Source organism: Podarcis liolepis (genome assembly GCF_965112155.1).
Source record: "Podarcis liolepis genome assembly, chromosome: 1".
NCBI classification, from domain to species: domain Eukaryota; kingdom Metazoa; phylum Chordata; class Lepidosauria; order Squamata; family Lacertidae; genus Podarcis; species Podarcis liolepis.
Window position 1 is genome coordinate 69,623,286 of NC_139554.1, and position 12,919 is coordinate 69,636,204.

Below are 12,919 nucleotides of genomic sequence, written 5' to 3' on the forward strand. Positions count from 1 at the left end.
AGACTGCACATCATTCCCTCTCAGTGGGGAAGATGTTTCTTGCACTGTTCTCTGTTGTTAGACTCCAGTGCACTAACTCCGTAAAGCAGTCCAGACTTGTTTTTATGGAAGCAGTAGTTTGCTGACCTAGATGGGGATTTCGCTGGAGTTGGTGATATGACAGCTATGTCTGGAAGAGAAGCAGAAGGCCTTGGAGGGTAATCATACTATGTGGCAGGGTAGCCCCAACTACTGATGGAGTGTCTTTTTTGTTGTTGTAAAAAAATAATAATTCTTATCTTTGTTTAGGTGTAGGTTGTGACTTCTCTTGAAAATATATTTTGTAGGATCTATTGACCCCTCATTTCATAAATGTTATAGACAGTTGTGGACCTGTGAAAACAGGTTATGTAGGCAGTAAGCTTCCTATATATGACAGGTTGCAGAATTCCCTTGTTTGTATATTCCTGTCCTGTCATCAGTCATTCTACCAGAAACAAAATCATTTATTTACTTTGCTTTAAATTTTGCCCTGCTGAAGGATGCAAGGTGTTGATATCAAGTAGGGAACACTATAGGTAGACCTATGCCCCTTGGAGGACTCAACAACAGAAACATAAATTGACCCAGAGAGGATGGAGAAAAAATAAACAAATGCATAAAATAAAAAAACATTAGTCTTCCTTCAAATACATGCATAGAACAATATCAGAGTTATAATTCATATTTTTAAAATGATGCTGTGCACTGTAGAAAAAAAATCCAATCATAACTGGCAAGAAATCTGCTTTTTTGAGATTAGAAAAGGAATTTTCTTGTCATGTGTCTTACAACAAAGGACAGATTTTTTTTTTAAACTTTGAGGAAATGACATGGTGATGTCCTTTCAAATGAGGAAATGAATCCTCTTCCTGTGAAAATGAAATCCTCCACATATCTCAGTTGCCTTTTAAGCCTTTCAACCTGTCAATGAAATTGTGTAATCAAATAATAGCATGCCTGAAGCTTATAGCCTTTTCTTGAGAAGTAGTATCATCAAACGATGTGCTCTATTGATTTTAATCACACTGAACCAGATTTTTTAAACTTAGAGTAACGGTATTGGCTTCAGTAGGATTACTCCAGAATTTATATCATATAAGCACAGAATTCTGTTCATTTAAGAAAAATATTATCCACTATAAGGTACTGGAACATCACTAGGTGAAAGAAAATATGGTCAGATTTTCTTTTTCTGGAAGCTATTCAAATAGTCTTTCCCTCTGACCACCTGCTAAAATTGTCAGATATTTGCCTCCATTTTGTGATGAGTATTCAAGGTCATTGCAGTGCTCAAATGTGCATGCTGCTTTACTTTTTCTTCCTAGTCAGCCTGAGTTCTTGTTCACCTTTTCATTTTTTAAATCCATCATATATTGTACTTCAACACTGCTATGCTAAAAGTGCATTTTCTTTTTTCTTTTTAGTTTATTAAAGGTATTTTCCAGTTAACCCTAACACTTCTGAGCATGTCTACTGGTTCCCAAACATGTTCAACCACTAAAACTTGCATGCTCTTTACAGTTTTATTATTTAATTATTTTGGGGATTTATATATGCACTGCCTTTCAAAACATAAACTCTTTCCAACTACCATAAAAACATCATTCAATACATCAATACTATAATTAAAAGAGGAGTAGAAAGCAGTTTGATAATTATCCTTTGAGCAGGAAACTGTTTCAAATTCTGCTAAATTTTGCTGTGCAGGAGCTTAAATGAAAGAGTATTAACAGTATGTTTTATTGACTTTGCTTTTCCATTAATTTTTCACTTTATAAATGGAGCTATTAAGTTCTTACTTCGCTATAGAACGTTTCAGTTTGTCAGGATTTTGTAGGTGGTATGAAAAGAACTAATTCCATAAACACAAGGATTTCACCCCCTCTCTTCCCCCTTCATGGCCCCTAAATCTGTTCTGTGGTTTTTTTCCTACCCTGCAGATCAAATTTGAGGAGGATATGGGTTTCTCATGCGCAGGGAGTTTTGGTGTGTAAGTGGGAATTTTTTATGTAGAAGGAAAAATCTCGTTGGATATTGCCCTGTAAATTGTCTTCTGAAAAGCCTTCCCCCAGCTCTCCAGAACAGATTTGTGCCAGTGTGTAGGAACTACAGGGAACAGCGGGATTCAGCAGCCTCTAACTCAGTGGCTGTCACTGCCCCAGAAGATCAAGTACCTATTGTTCGTATTCATTGCAAACCTTGAAAGTATTTGATGGGGAAAACAGACTTAAGATCTTGCAAATCACTTTCTGGTTTTCTCACTTGCCCCAAATATGCTGCCAGAGATGCTTCCCCCCTTTATGGCTTCTCTTTCCAAGGTACCTCCAGAATTTCAGTACCTTCCCTGTCCCTCCGCAGTCTGCATCATCCTGATCCCAATCCGAACCTCCAAATTCCACCCACAAGGTAAACTCTTTGCAGGGAACATGGCTAAGGTTGTGCAAATTTATACAAGTTCATGTTTTGCTATTCAAAAAAATCTTTTGGTTTCTTCTTACAGAGTCTGTATTGCCATGGTGCAAAATTTGATTTTATTGGGAAGAAAACTTCACAGTGACCTTCAGCAGAGTAACTAGAATAATAACTCAGTGAGTTGATACACTTTGGCAGTACAAAAATTAAAATAAAATAGTAGCAGGGAAGCATTTACTTCATGTATATTTGCTTTGAGATGCTACTAGGCATATATAATGTGGTTAAGCAAATGTAACCTATTTCCATTTAGACAATTTTGACAGTGATTGATTTTGATCTATAAAGGCATGGCTGAAATATTGATAAACTTGAGTTAGCACCTTCAGATATTTGAATGCGACACATCACAAAGTACATAGGTGAGATGGCAGACCCAGTTGTGTTTATTGCTTGTGAATGTACTCTTAGAAACATAAAAGGATAATCATAGAATCATAGAATTGTAGAGTTGGAAGTAATAAAAGTTTTGTGTATGTTAAGCAGAGATGACATGTTTGGATACAGTTACATAGTATTGTTTTGTTTTTCGTTTAATTATCTAGCTATTGGTTTTAGACTTTAATAACATGGCAAAATTGCACATGAGCTTCCTATAGCATTCTGGTCAAAATGTAAAGGGTCCGTTTCACCTGTAAGGACTTTACACACCTTTTGCTTTGATTATTACAAGCTTTGGTCTGTCCAGAAGGGATTATAATTATTTATCCTGCATTTGTTTAGATAACTTCTGTTCTTCTTTGATATTTTAGGAATGCTTTAAAAGGTACTCTGGCTCTCTGCATAAAAAGAGATTAGGAAGCTAGCTATAAATTTGATATGCTTGGCTAACACTAAAAGCGTACAAGAGATTCTTTAGGTTAATTATTCTTCAGTATCCATGTGGTGGGTAAATCACACTTGCACTTTGCATGGTTGACCATTAAGCTCATTGATATTGCTGCTATATGTCAGGGATGGCTGACTTCTGCGTTGTTGGGGACCATGCCATTCTCCTAATCACCTGGTGGTAGGAAGTGTCTATTAACTAGCAACTGACTTTCTCATGAGTAGTCAAGCTCCATAATAAATTAGGTGCATTGCAATACTTAGGCTATCACAATTATAGAACCCATGTGCTCAAGGTTTAGCCAGGACATTACCTACAAAATCCAAAAGAGAGAGTATGTGTGGAGTCACTGTTTCTTGGGAATGGAATCTATTTTCCTTTTCCTTACAGCTGAAACTGTAGACCAGCCTTTCATGACACCATGCTTAGAATTTGGTTGGGCTGTAGAGGGTGCTGTAAAATGATTTGGTCCCGGGCTTGCCAGTTGGTCTTTCCTGTCATATATTTAACGTCAAAATTTTAAACCCTTTTCTTCTAGTCTCATAGCAAACATTGGAACAAGCCCAGCTCATTAATTTTTAGAGATGTGCAAAACCAAGACCCATGTTAGACCCACTGCCAACATGTGAGATGCTGGGCCCACCTGATTCCTGGCATGCCCATGGCAGTAGCCAACAGGGCTGAAGGGGCAGCTTTGATTGGAGCTCTGGACTGCATGCTCACCATTCTGCCATATTAATTATGCTGCCCTGGTGTGCTTCTGGCATGGAATCCAGAGCTCCAAGTGGCAATGGGGACTGCAGGGGGCAGCTCGGCAATGACACAGATCAGAGCTATCCTGATTATGTTTGTATTGGCTTCAGCCTACACATTTCACAGTTGAAGTGGCATAAGATGGCTGTGCCACCACCATCGTAGATAGGTTGGCAGGTAGCAATCTCGGAGGTGGAGTAGACATATCTCAGAAGTTGTTGGATCTGGGGGAATATACCCAGTGAGGAATATAAAGAACATTAGAGAGCAAAGGCTCTTCTTTTAAGGGTCAAGCAATAAGATAGGATCCAAAGGCTTATCTAGTCCAACATCCTACCACATACCTGAAGCCCTGTCAATTCATTCAAGCTAGCTGAATACACATTTACCTCTCTACCATAATAGGTTTTGTTTTATGTTTTCAATTTTTATTCTACAGCTGAGAATATAAACATGGAAGAATTCAGTGTTGTGCTTTTACAAATGTTCTGTCAGCACAAGCACCGAACAACCCCGCCTCTCTCCTCTATGAACGTTTCTGGGGGTTTTCCCATTCCCACTGAGCCAATTTGGGGTGCAGGTGCAGGAGGCAAGACAGGAGGGAAAACCTTGTTATGCTAGGGAAAGTCCAGTTAGTTGAATCCAGCCCAGAATGATAAAGTAACTAATAACAAACAACAGAACATTCTAGCATGCTGTTTCTGTATGGTTTTTTGGGGTGTGTGTGTGTCTTTTAGTTTATGAATAGTAGGCAGATTGAACTTAGTCTGTAGATTTCAGTGGTTTCTTTCTATCCATTCTTACTCCAGCTCCCTTCCATGACAGTGCTACCTATTTCAACATGGTCCTCACTTTTTGAGGTAAGATTTTAGGTTGTACATAATATTCCTTCTAATATTACAACATAAAAAATGTAGCATTATATATTCCCCTTTTGTAAGCTGAAATCATCAAGATAAATAATTTCTCCTGATTAAAAAAGGTAAAGGACCCCTGACAGTTAAGTCCAGTTGTGAACGACTCTGGGGTTGTTGTGCTCATCTCACTTTACTGGCCGAGGGAGCCGACGTTTGTCTGCAGACAGTTTTCCGGGTCATGTGGTCAGCATGACTAAGCCGCTTCTGGCGAAACCAGAGCAGCGCACAGAAACGCTGTTTAAAAATGTGTGTATGTGTGTGTGTACACACACATACGTGTGTATAGAGAGAGAGATCAGAGGTCTGTATTACAGTACTGTCATTGCTTGAAGCCATTGCTAGTCATAAAACATTTTAATACCACCAGTCCACTAACTGTGACCTTCCAATTCCTTTTCTCAGCTTTTTGTTTTGCTTCCTTCAACAGTGGACACTGAGGTGCCAATCTTTGTGCTACTGTTTAATTTGCACAGCAGGATCTACACGACCAAACAGATGGCTGATCTCAGTCAGGAAAATACAACTGCAAAATGTACAGAGTGTTGCACATCATTTGAACCAAGCAATGTTGTGCTTTTTTGCCCCCGTTGCAATAATGGCACCATGAGCCCAGAACAAGCAGTAGTAGAGAACTCAGATTCACCAGCTACTTCAGTGAGTGAATGTTCGGATCCCGAAGACACCTTGTCAAAGAAACAAACATCTTATTTAGCAAATGTAAGGATACTAACTTCAAAGATTTTATTTTCTTCCTGTTCCACCATCCTTCCACCACCCCAGTGTATGTTCAGATAACTTTCCCTTTTGTGAAATGCCTTTGTGAAACCTGGCCAGTGATAGTAACGTCAGGCAAAATAGGAAAATAACAGGATTCAAACCTATAAAACACTCCCCTCCAGGAAAGCTGCTTACCCACTCAGCCACAGAAACAGGCAGAAGACGTGGAGCATTTGCCACCCTCCAGGTGACCATGTACAATTCCAACCATATGTGGCAGGACCAAATAGGACACATAAGAAACTCTAGCCCTATGAAACAGTAGACGTCTTGCTTGGAGAAAGTCCTAGGCTTATACTCAGACAGGGATAGGAAGCTTAAGCTTGTGCAGACACACCTGACAAAGTGCTGACCAAGCCAGTTGGGTGCTGGATGGGCAAATTACTTGTTTCTTAATGGACCTCTGCTCCATCTTCCTGTGCTGTTTTTCTTGGCTAGCTCTGCTAAGTTATTGATCGTATATGCCTTGTTCCTCCCCCTCCCCCTGCCAGTTGATGGACTCCTTTACAGTAGTACCTGTTTCACTTGTGTGTTCAGAGAGGCTGCCTGCTTTGAATGGAGGGCTCACTGAACTTAAATCCCAGTAGTAGAAAAAGCATTGGCACCCCTCCCAGTTAAGACTCTCATCCTGAAGTGAGATTGAACTAGGATGGGAGAAGAGATCCCTATCCGCTAACTCCCAGTAACAAAGAAATGGGCAGCTGTATGAAATCTTTTTATTGAACGGCATGACATATGGAATAGCATCTGAAGCAAAGGCAGGTGGGATTGCCAGCCTTTTGTCCCAGCTGGGCTTTGTTGCCATTGAAAACTGCATAACAACAGGCAGAAGAGTTGCAGGTGTTACGCTCACCGTGGCTTCTTCTACATGTTGGATATGCCTTTACCTATTTAAGCAGCTGCCTGCCTGTCATCTTGCAAAGGTGCAGGAGCCTGTCTGGTAGCTCCACAGAGAAAAACCTACAAGTGTTCTGGTGACTGCTAAGGATGAGTGAGCTGTCCAGAACTTGCCTTAGACCAGCGGTTCTCAACTTGTGGGTCCCCAGATGTTGTTGGACTATAACGCTTATCATCCCTGAGCTCTGGGCTTGCTAGCTAGGGGTGATGGGAATTGTAGTTCAACAACATCTGGGGACTCACAGGTTGAGAAAGGCTGCCTTAAACTGACTTATTCTTTGATCCCTCCCACACCCTGCTCAGGCCAATTTGAGGGCGTCAGAAAAAGCACCCACTATTCCCAGAAGCCCTTTCTGCTGGTCCCTCACCTCTGAAACACAAGCTCCCTAACCTTTGTCTTTTAAAACCTAATAGGCATGGTACTTTGATCAGTGACAGCAGAGAGATGAAACAAGTCCCCCTTGCAACAACTGGGGTGACATCATGAGATCAGTTTCAGCTGATGTTGAGAATGTAGAAATGTTGAATCATTTGATTTTCTTTGAAATAATAGCTCAGATTTAATCTCACAATCTTCAAAAGTTACAATAATTGTGTGGAGAAATTAAGCAGAAGTGGTGATTGACCTAAATTTCTATTATTCCCCTGATGTTTTTTATAGAAAATATGTACAAAGGACATTTTCTTTTGTTTTCAGTCCAGTGCTGTGTACTGCATTTATTTGAGAACACAAGTATTTGAAACTTGTAGAGCACAAATCTTTAAAAGCTTTTGTTGCAAAAAAATCCCCTGAAATAAATATACATTCAAAACAAATGGGATGGGAAAGCACTTAAGATTGAAACTCCAGAGGATTACCCATAATTTGGTCAATTAACACAAATTGGCCTCCTTAAAGTAGTGCTCTTAAAAAGCGGGATGAAAACTTTGAACAATCTCAGATAAACTTTGTTTGAACATACCATGAGTGATTTACATCTGATATAAAAAGATAATATAGTAACCTATGATTATACTTTTTATGTCATATAGTATAATCAAAAAGAATTACTTCATTTTACTATTGGAAACTGAGTTTTACATCTCGGATGGTCAGTAGAATGCATAGGATGTTTTGAAAAGCAGGACCATTAACTTTAAAATTGCCATATATGAAATCCATTATTGTTATAGATTTACTTTTTTAGTGTAAGATGGATATTATATTAGCACAAATAATTTTAGCATCATTTTATTCTCTTAGTTATACATTTACTTGTCTTTTTTCCAACATTAGCTACTTCATTAATTTAGTATCTAATTGATTAACTTAATGCAAGCACTTAATGCAGTGTCATTTTTTGTTAGCATATCCCAGTTGGCTGATTCACACAAAAAGAATAATCTTTTACTCTGCTTGATAAAAAAAAAAGTATTAGGCATTAGGAATTTTTTAAAACCCTAGTAATTCTAGATTCTTTATTCAGGCTGTCTAACACCAGTAGCATTTACAGTTGTAAATACAAATACATTTCCACTAATGTTTATTTAGTGGAATTCCTTATATATATTGTCCAGTATCAGTTTAAAAAGGATTTTTTAAAAGCAGCCATTAGGCGCTTCTGCTTGGTTGGCTTATATAGGTGCAGCGTGAATCAGATTGCCCTATTTTATTTTAACACGGTCCCTTCCAACTCTACAATTCTATGTTTCTATTAGAATATGAATATATGAACCTGCTTTATGAAAAAAAGTTTTATTGTGCATTGACTTTGCTATTTCTGGTTTGAGGGTGCCATACTGCTATATAAATATTTTGGAATAAAAAAACAAAAATTGAATTGGATTATTAGTTCATCTAGCTCAGTACTGTCTCTTTACTGTGATTGGCAGTAGCTTCTCCAGGACTCAGATTAAGTTTCTTCCCAGTCTTGAGACTTGTATTGAATATGGGGTTTTGGATTGACTATAAGTACATAGAACATAGGAAACTGACTTTTAACAAGCCAGACCTTCAGTCCATCTAGCTCAATATTCTTGACACTGGCTAGCAATGCCTCTCTGGGTTTCAGGCAGGGATCCTTCCCAGCCCTCCCTAAAAATACCAGGGATGGAACCCGGAACCTTTGACATGAAAAGCGTATGCTCCACCACTGAGCCATGGACCTTCCCCTGCAAAGCATGTGCATCACCCTTAGGGAATGAATCCTTTTGGGACCATAGCTGGTGTGTTATCAGCTATCAATGCAGGATGGTGCTGTTCAGGGTGGCTTTTGCTCTTTCAGCTGGGGGTACATGGGGGTAACTGCTCACCTGCTGCCTAGACATACTAGTCCTCTTGTAGAAAACAAGGAAATAGAGAGGCTTATTGGGAGACATGCTGCAGAATCTGGATTCTGTGAGTGAGACTTGCTTTTCAGCAAGCATTTCCTAGAACTGAAGTTGAACATAAAAAAGCAATGCAAGCTTAAATTACGTTGGAACTCCTTGTTGAAATAGATCAAATGCATCAGAAAGGAAAAAGGAATACATATTTTTATATAAGGTGTCTTTAGACTCTCTTTCTTTCCACTTATTCATACTCCGACACAGGGTTAGCCAATGTGGTGACTTCCAAGTGTTACTGGACTTCAGTTCCCACTATCCATTACAATTGGCCATACTGGATGGGGCTGAGGTGAGTTGAAGTTCAACAACAGCTACTACATTGGCTGCCTCCTGCTCCATCATACATTTTGATTGTTTTGCGATCTGTTGTTTTGAAATCCAATAAGTTCACCTTTTCTAGGTCTCGTCCCACTTCATATATTTTCTCGTTTTCTTGTAATAACTTACATATAACTTACTGCATGTGCCGGAAGGTACATAAAATAGCATATAGCCTTTTAAAACAATGGTTTGTATTTTAATTTCATGCTTCTCTTTTTATGTCCCTAAAGATGCCAAAGTCAGAACTAACAGACTCTCAGAGGAAAATGCTCATTACCACCCCAGGCATTCGTGGCAGTAATACAGATTTCAAAGTTCCTCACACGCGAATAGAAGATGGAGCAGCAATTCAGGTTCGTAGCTGTGCATTCCTCCAGACTCTTGGTACAATTTTTAATTAGAAGATGGCAAAAATAGCTGTGTAAATAGCTGCGTTGGTCCATGGGTGGGAGAGTGGTAATGCCTGTATAAGGACCATCCTGACTGACATAATGTCATAGAATCACAGAACTGCAGATTGGGATCCAAAGGGTCATGAAGTCCAACCCTCTGTAATACAGCAATCCCAATGTCAAAAGCAAGCTTTCAAGTTTCTCAACACTCTTCATCAGGCTGGATGTCAGAGACTGGGCAGAGGAGGAATGGTGGAGACCGCCTCCCCAGCCAGACCCTTCCAGAGAAGGAGGAGACAGTTCAGAATTACAACAGAGGTTTGAGGGAGGTCACAGCTCAGAGGCAGATGAGGGGAAAAGCTGGGAAATAATGCGACAGGAGGAGGAGGAAGAGGAACCACCAGGGGAGAGACAGCTGACGGACTCAGTGTCTTTAGGAAGCATTCCAGATCTCCCCTCTCCCAGAACCCAGCGGGCATTGAAAGTAGGAGAACAGAGAGCTCAGAGGCACAGCTCAGCCACCATAGTGATGACGCATAATGGCCTCGTGTGCAACTTTTCCAGTTCTACAATATTCTTTGCAATCGGTGGTGGCCAAAACTGTGCGCTGTGTGCAGCCACACCATATATTTGTATAAAGTATTATGATATGGGCAGGTTAGTTTTTTATTCTTTCCTAATGATCCCCTGGCATGCAAATTAGGCTGATATTTTCATTGTCCTATCCACCACACCCCCAATATCCCTTTCCTGATCAGTCACCATCAGCAAGTATGTAAAGTTAGGATTCTTTCGCCCCACGGTATAAAATGGAAGACCCGTATATTTTCCTGAAAGCATCCTAGAACATTTGTTTTGTGAGTGCCTTCTTTTTCAAGTGCAAAGCACACTCCATTGCTGTCAGCCCACTGCCCCTGTCATCACAATCTGGTTTTTTGATGTCCTGCAAAACTCAGTTTTCCTCAGTAATAAGGATTTGAATATTTAGTGAAATTCATCAGTCTTGAGGATGTTTTTCTCATATATTTGACTATTAACATAACTTAGGGGCCCATCCACACTTTCACTTTACCTGTGCCTAGAAAGCACAGGTGAACCTGTATCTAGAAAGTGAGCAATTTTGCCCTTATCCCACAGATTTCCCTGAGAAAACCTGCTCTTTACCAATGAATCACAGCAAATGTCAATCCGCAGAAAGCCCAGCTGGCGTTTGGTCCAATTCAGCAGTAAAGATTGGGTTTCCCTAGGGGAAAGTGGTAGGGCAAGACCAAGTCTGGATGAGTCCTTACTGAGTGTTCCTCTGTAACATTCGACTTGTTAATTTTATTCTTCTTCTTCTCCTTATTACTGCAGCAAATTTATTCATTTGGAAGGAAATTAGGACAAGGCAGCTTTGGTGTGGTGATTGAAGTAACAGACAAAGAAACAGGCATGAAGTGGGCAATCAAGAAAGTGAACCGGGAAAAGGTAGGCTTTAATTGTATTGGAGAATAAGTTTTTATTTTTCAGACAATGATAATATTATTTATTACAAATTAATCACCACAATACATTTATGTGCCCCAAATTCACATTGCAAATGGTGAATATGTTGACTTTCATGTTGTCATCAGTTTTCTTCAACTTTCATTTCTCAGAAAGCATGAGACATAATATCGTGAACAACTCTGAGACCTATGGATAAAGGGTGATATACAAATATAATAATAATAATAATAATAATAATAATAATAATAATAATAATGCAACCATTTTCAAACAAATGGTTCAAATGAAATAAGTGGTTTCGAACTGCCTAGTATGTTCTGAAAATTTTAATTCCAGGAATCGTATTTGGATAAATTTGCAGAATCAATTTTGTAATTATTGAGTTACGTAGTGCATGATCCTATCCTGCACCGGTTCATCACCCAACCACAGAGGGAATGCTATCGGGCACAAGAGACTCCTGTTTCTACCCTCCTCTTCCTTCTTGGTGAGAAGGCTGTGGCATATCACTAGGCCATTAGGGGAATGGAAGGCTTGCACATTCCTTCCATATCTCAATTCAGCCTCCTGTCTGTACTTGTTGGCATTTCAAGCCTGAGCAGAGGGTCAAGGCTGCATGGGGATATTTATTTATGTATGTATGTATTTGGAGCACTTTTAGTCCACACCTCAACATACAGTTCCAGGGTGAGCTAAGTCCAATTAAAAACAAAATAACACTAGTTCTAATGTATTTAAAAGAGCAGGTAAAAACTACATATCTATTAAAATACCATACATAAAAAGGCCTGTGAGTCGGTGGGATTTTATTGAATACATTAAAAAAATGAAAAATTATATTGGTCTCTTCCACAAGTCTCAAAAAGATTAGGACAAGTAACATCTAATTGGAGTAATATAGAGCCTTTTATTCTTGGTACTCCTTGTGCCTCTGATGGTTTCAGATGGTTTATAGGCTTATTTTTCTGTGTATCTTGCAACTCATGTGTGTCATACCTCTTGCTCTCTCTTCACTTACCTGTCTGTATCTTATTGCAAATATTGGGATACTTTTATCATTCCTCTTATGAATGTAACAACCATGCCTACCTTGGCTTGGTTTAGTTTTTTATGTGTTTGTCTCATGAAGTTCTGGTAGGGGTGTTTGACAGGACTAAGGCTATGGAACCTGACTTTGAAGCTGCCGCAAGAAATGTGTTTCTCTCACTCTTAAAGGCGGGGAGTTCTGCAGTAAAACTACTTGAAAGGGAAGTGAGCATCCTAAAAACAGTAAACCATGAGCATATAATACATCTTGAACAGGTGTTTGAGACTCCCAAGGTAAGACATTATCAATAGAAATCCTATAATGCAGTTAACCCAAAGGTGCAAACCACGTGTGATGATGACAGATGGTTGTGTTAGAATTGTGTTGCCGTTCAGTTCCTATAAAGTGGAAATGGGGCTTTATAGAGGGGGAGAGGGTGCTGAAGCTCCCAAGCCACCCAGTGGTGCTCTGATATAGTCCCACTAGGAGTAAAAGACCTTTAAAGAAGCTGTTTATCAGGGAAGTGAGCGGTGCAAAGGGTCTGTAGTGCCTGTCTCCCACTTCCACATTTTGCACCTTGAATGACTCTTCTTTGAAAAGCACTTATAACCAATATCACTTTATATCTTCAGTTTTTGAATGTTGTAACATTTAAGAA

General features: G+C 39.4%; 1 protein-coding gene across 29 annotated transcripts in view; it reads left to right on the forward strand.

The window, feature by feature from the left end:
- Positions 1–12,919, forward strand: part of STK33 (serine/threonine kinase 33) — a 57,835-nt gene that overhangs the window by 14,725 nt on the left and 30,191 nt on the right. For 6 of the 29 annotated variants that reach the window (XM_083477699.1, XM_083477702.1, XM_083477725.1 and 3 more), the window contains exons 3-8: positions 2,522–2,609; positions 4,885–4,935; positions 5,420–5,709; positions 9,585–9,707; positions 11,100–11,213; positions 12,450–12,554. In XM_083477699.1, coding sequence (XP_083333825.1) covers positions 5,488–5,709; positions 9,585–9,707; positions 11,100–11,213; positions 12,450–12,554 — 564 coding nt within the window. In that variant the 5' untranslated portion in view covers positions 2,522–2,609; positions 4,885–4,935; positions 5,420–5,487. Of the gene's footprint in view, positions 1–2,339; positions 2,428–2,521; positions 2,610–4,884; positions 4,936–5,394; positions 5,710–9,584; positions 9,708–11,099; positions 11,214–12,449; positions 12,555–12,919 lie in introns of all 29 variants that reach the window. The other 23 variants (XM_083477708.1, XM_083477697.1, XM_083477721.1 and 20 more) reach the window with 10 other exon arrangements.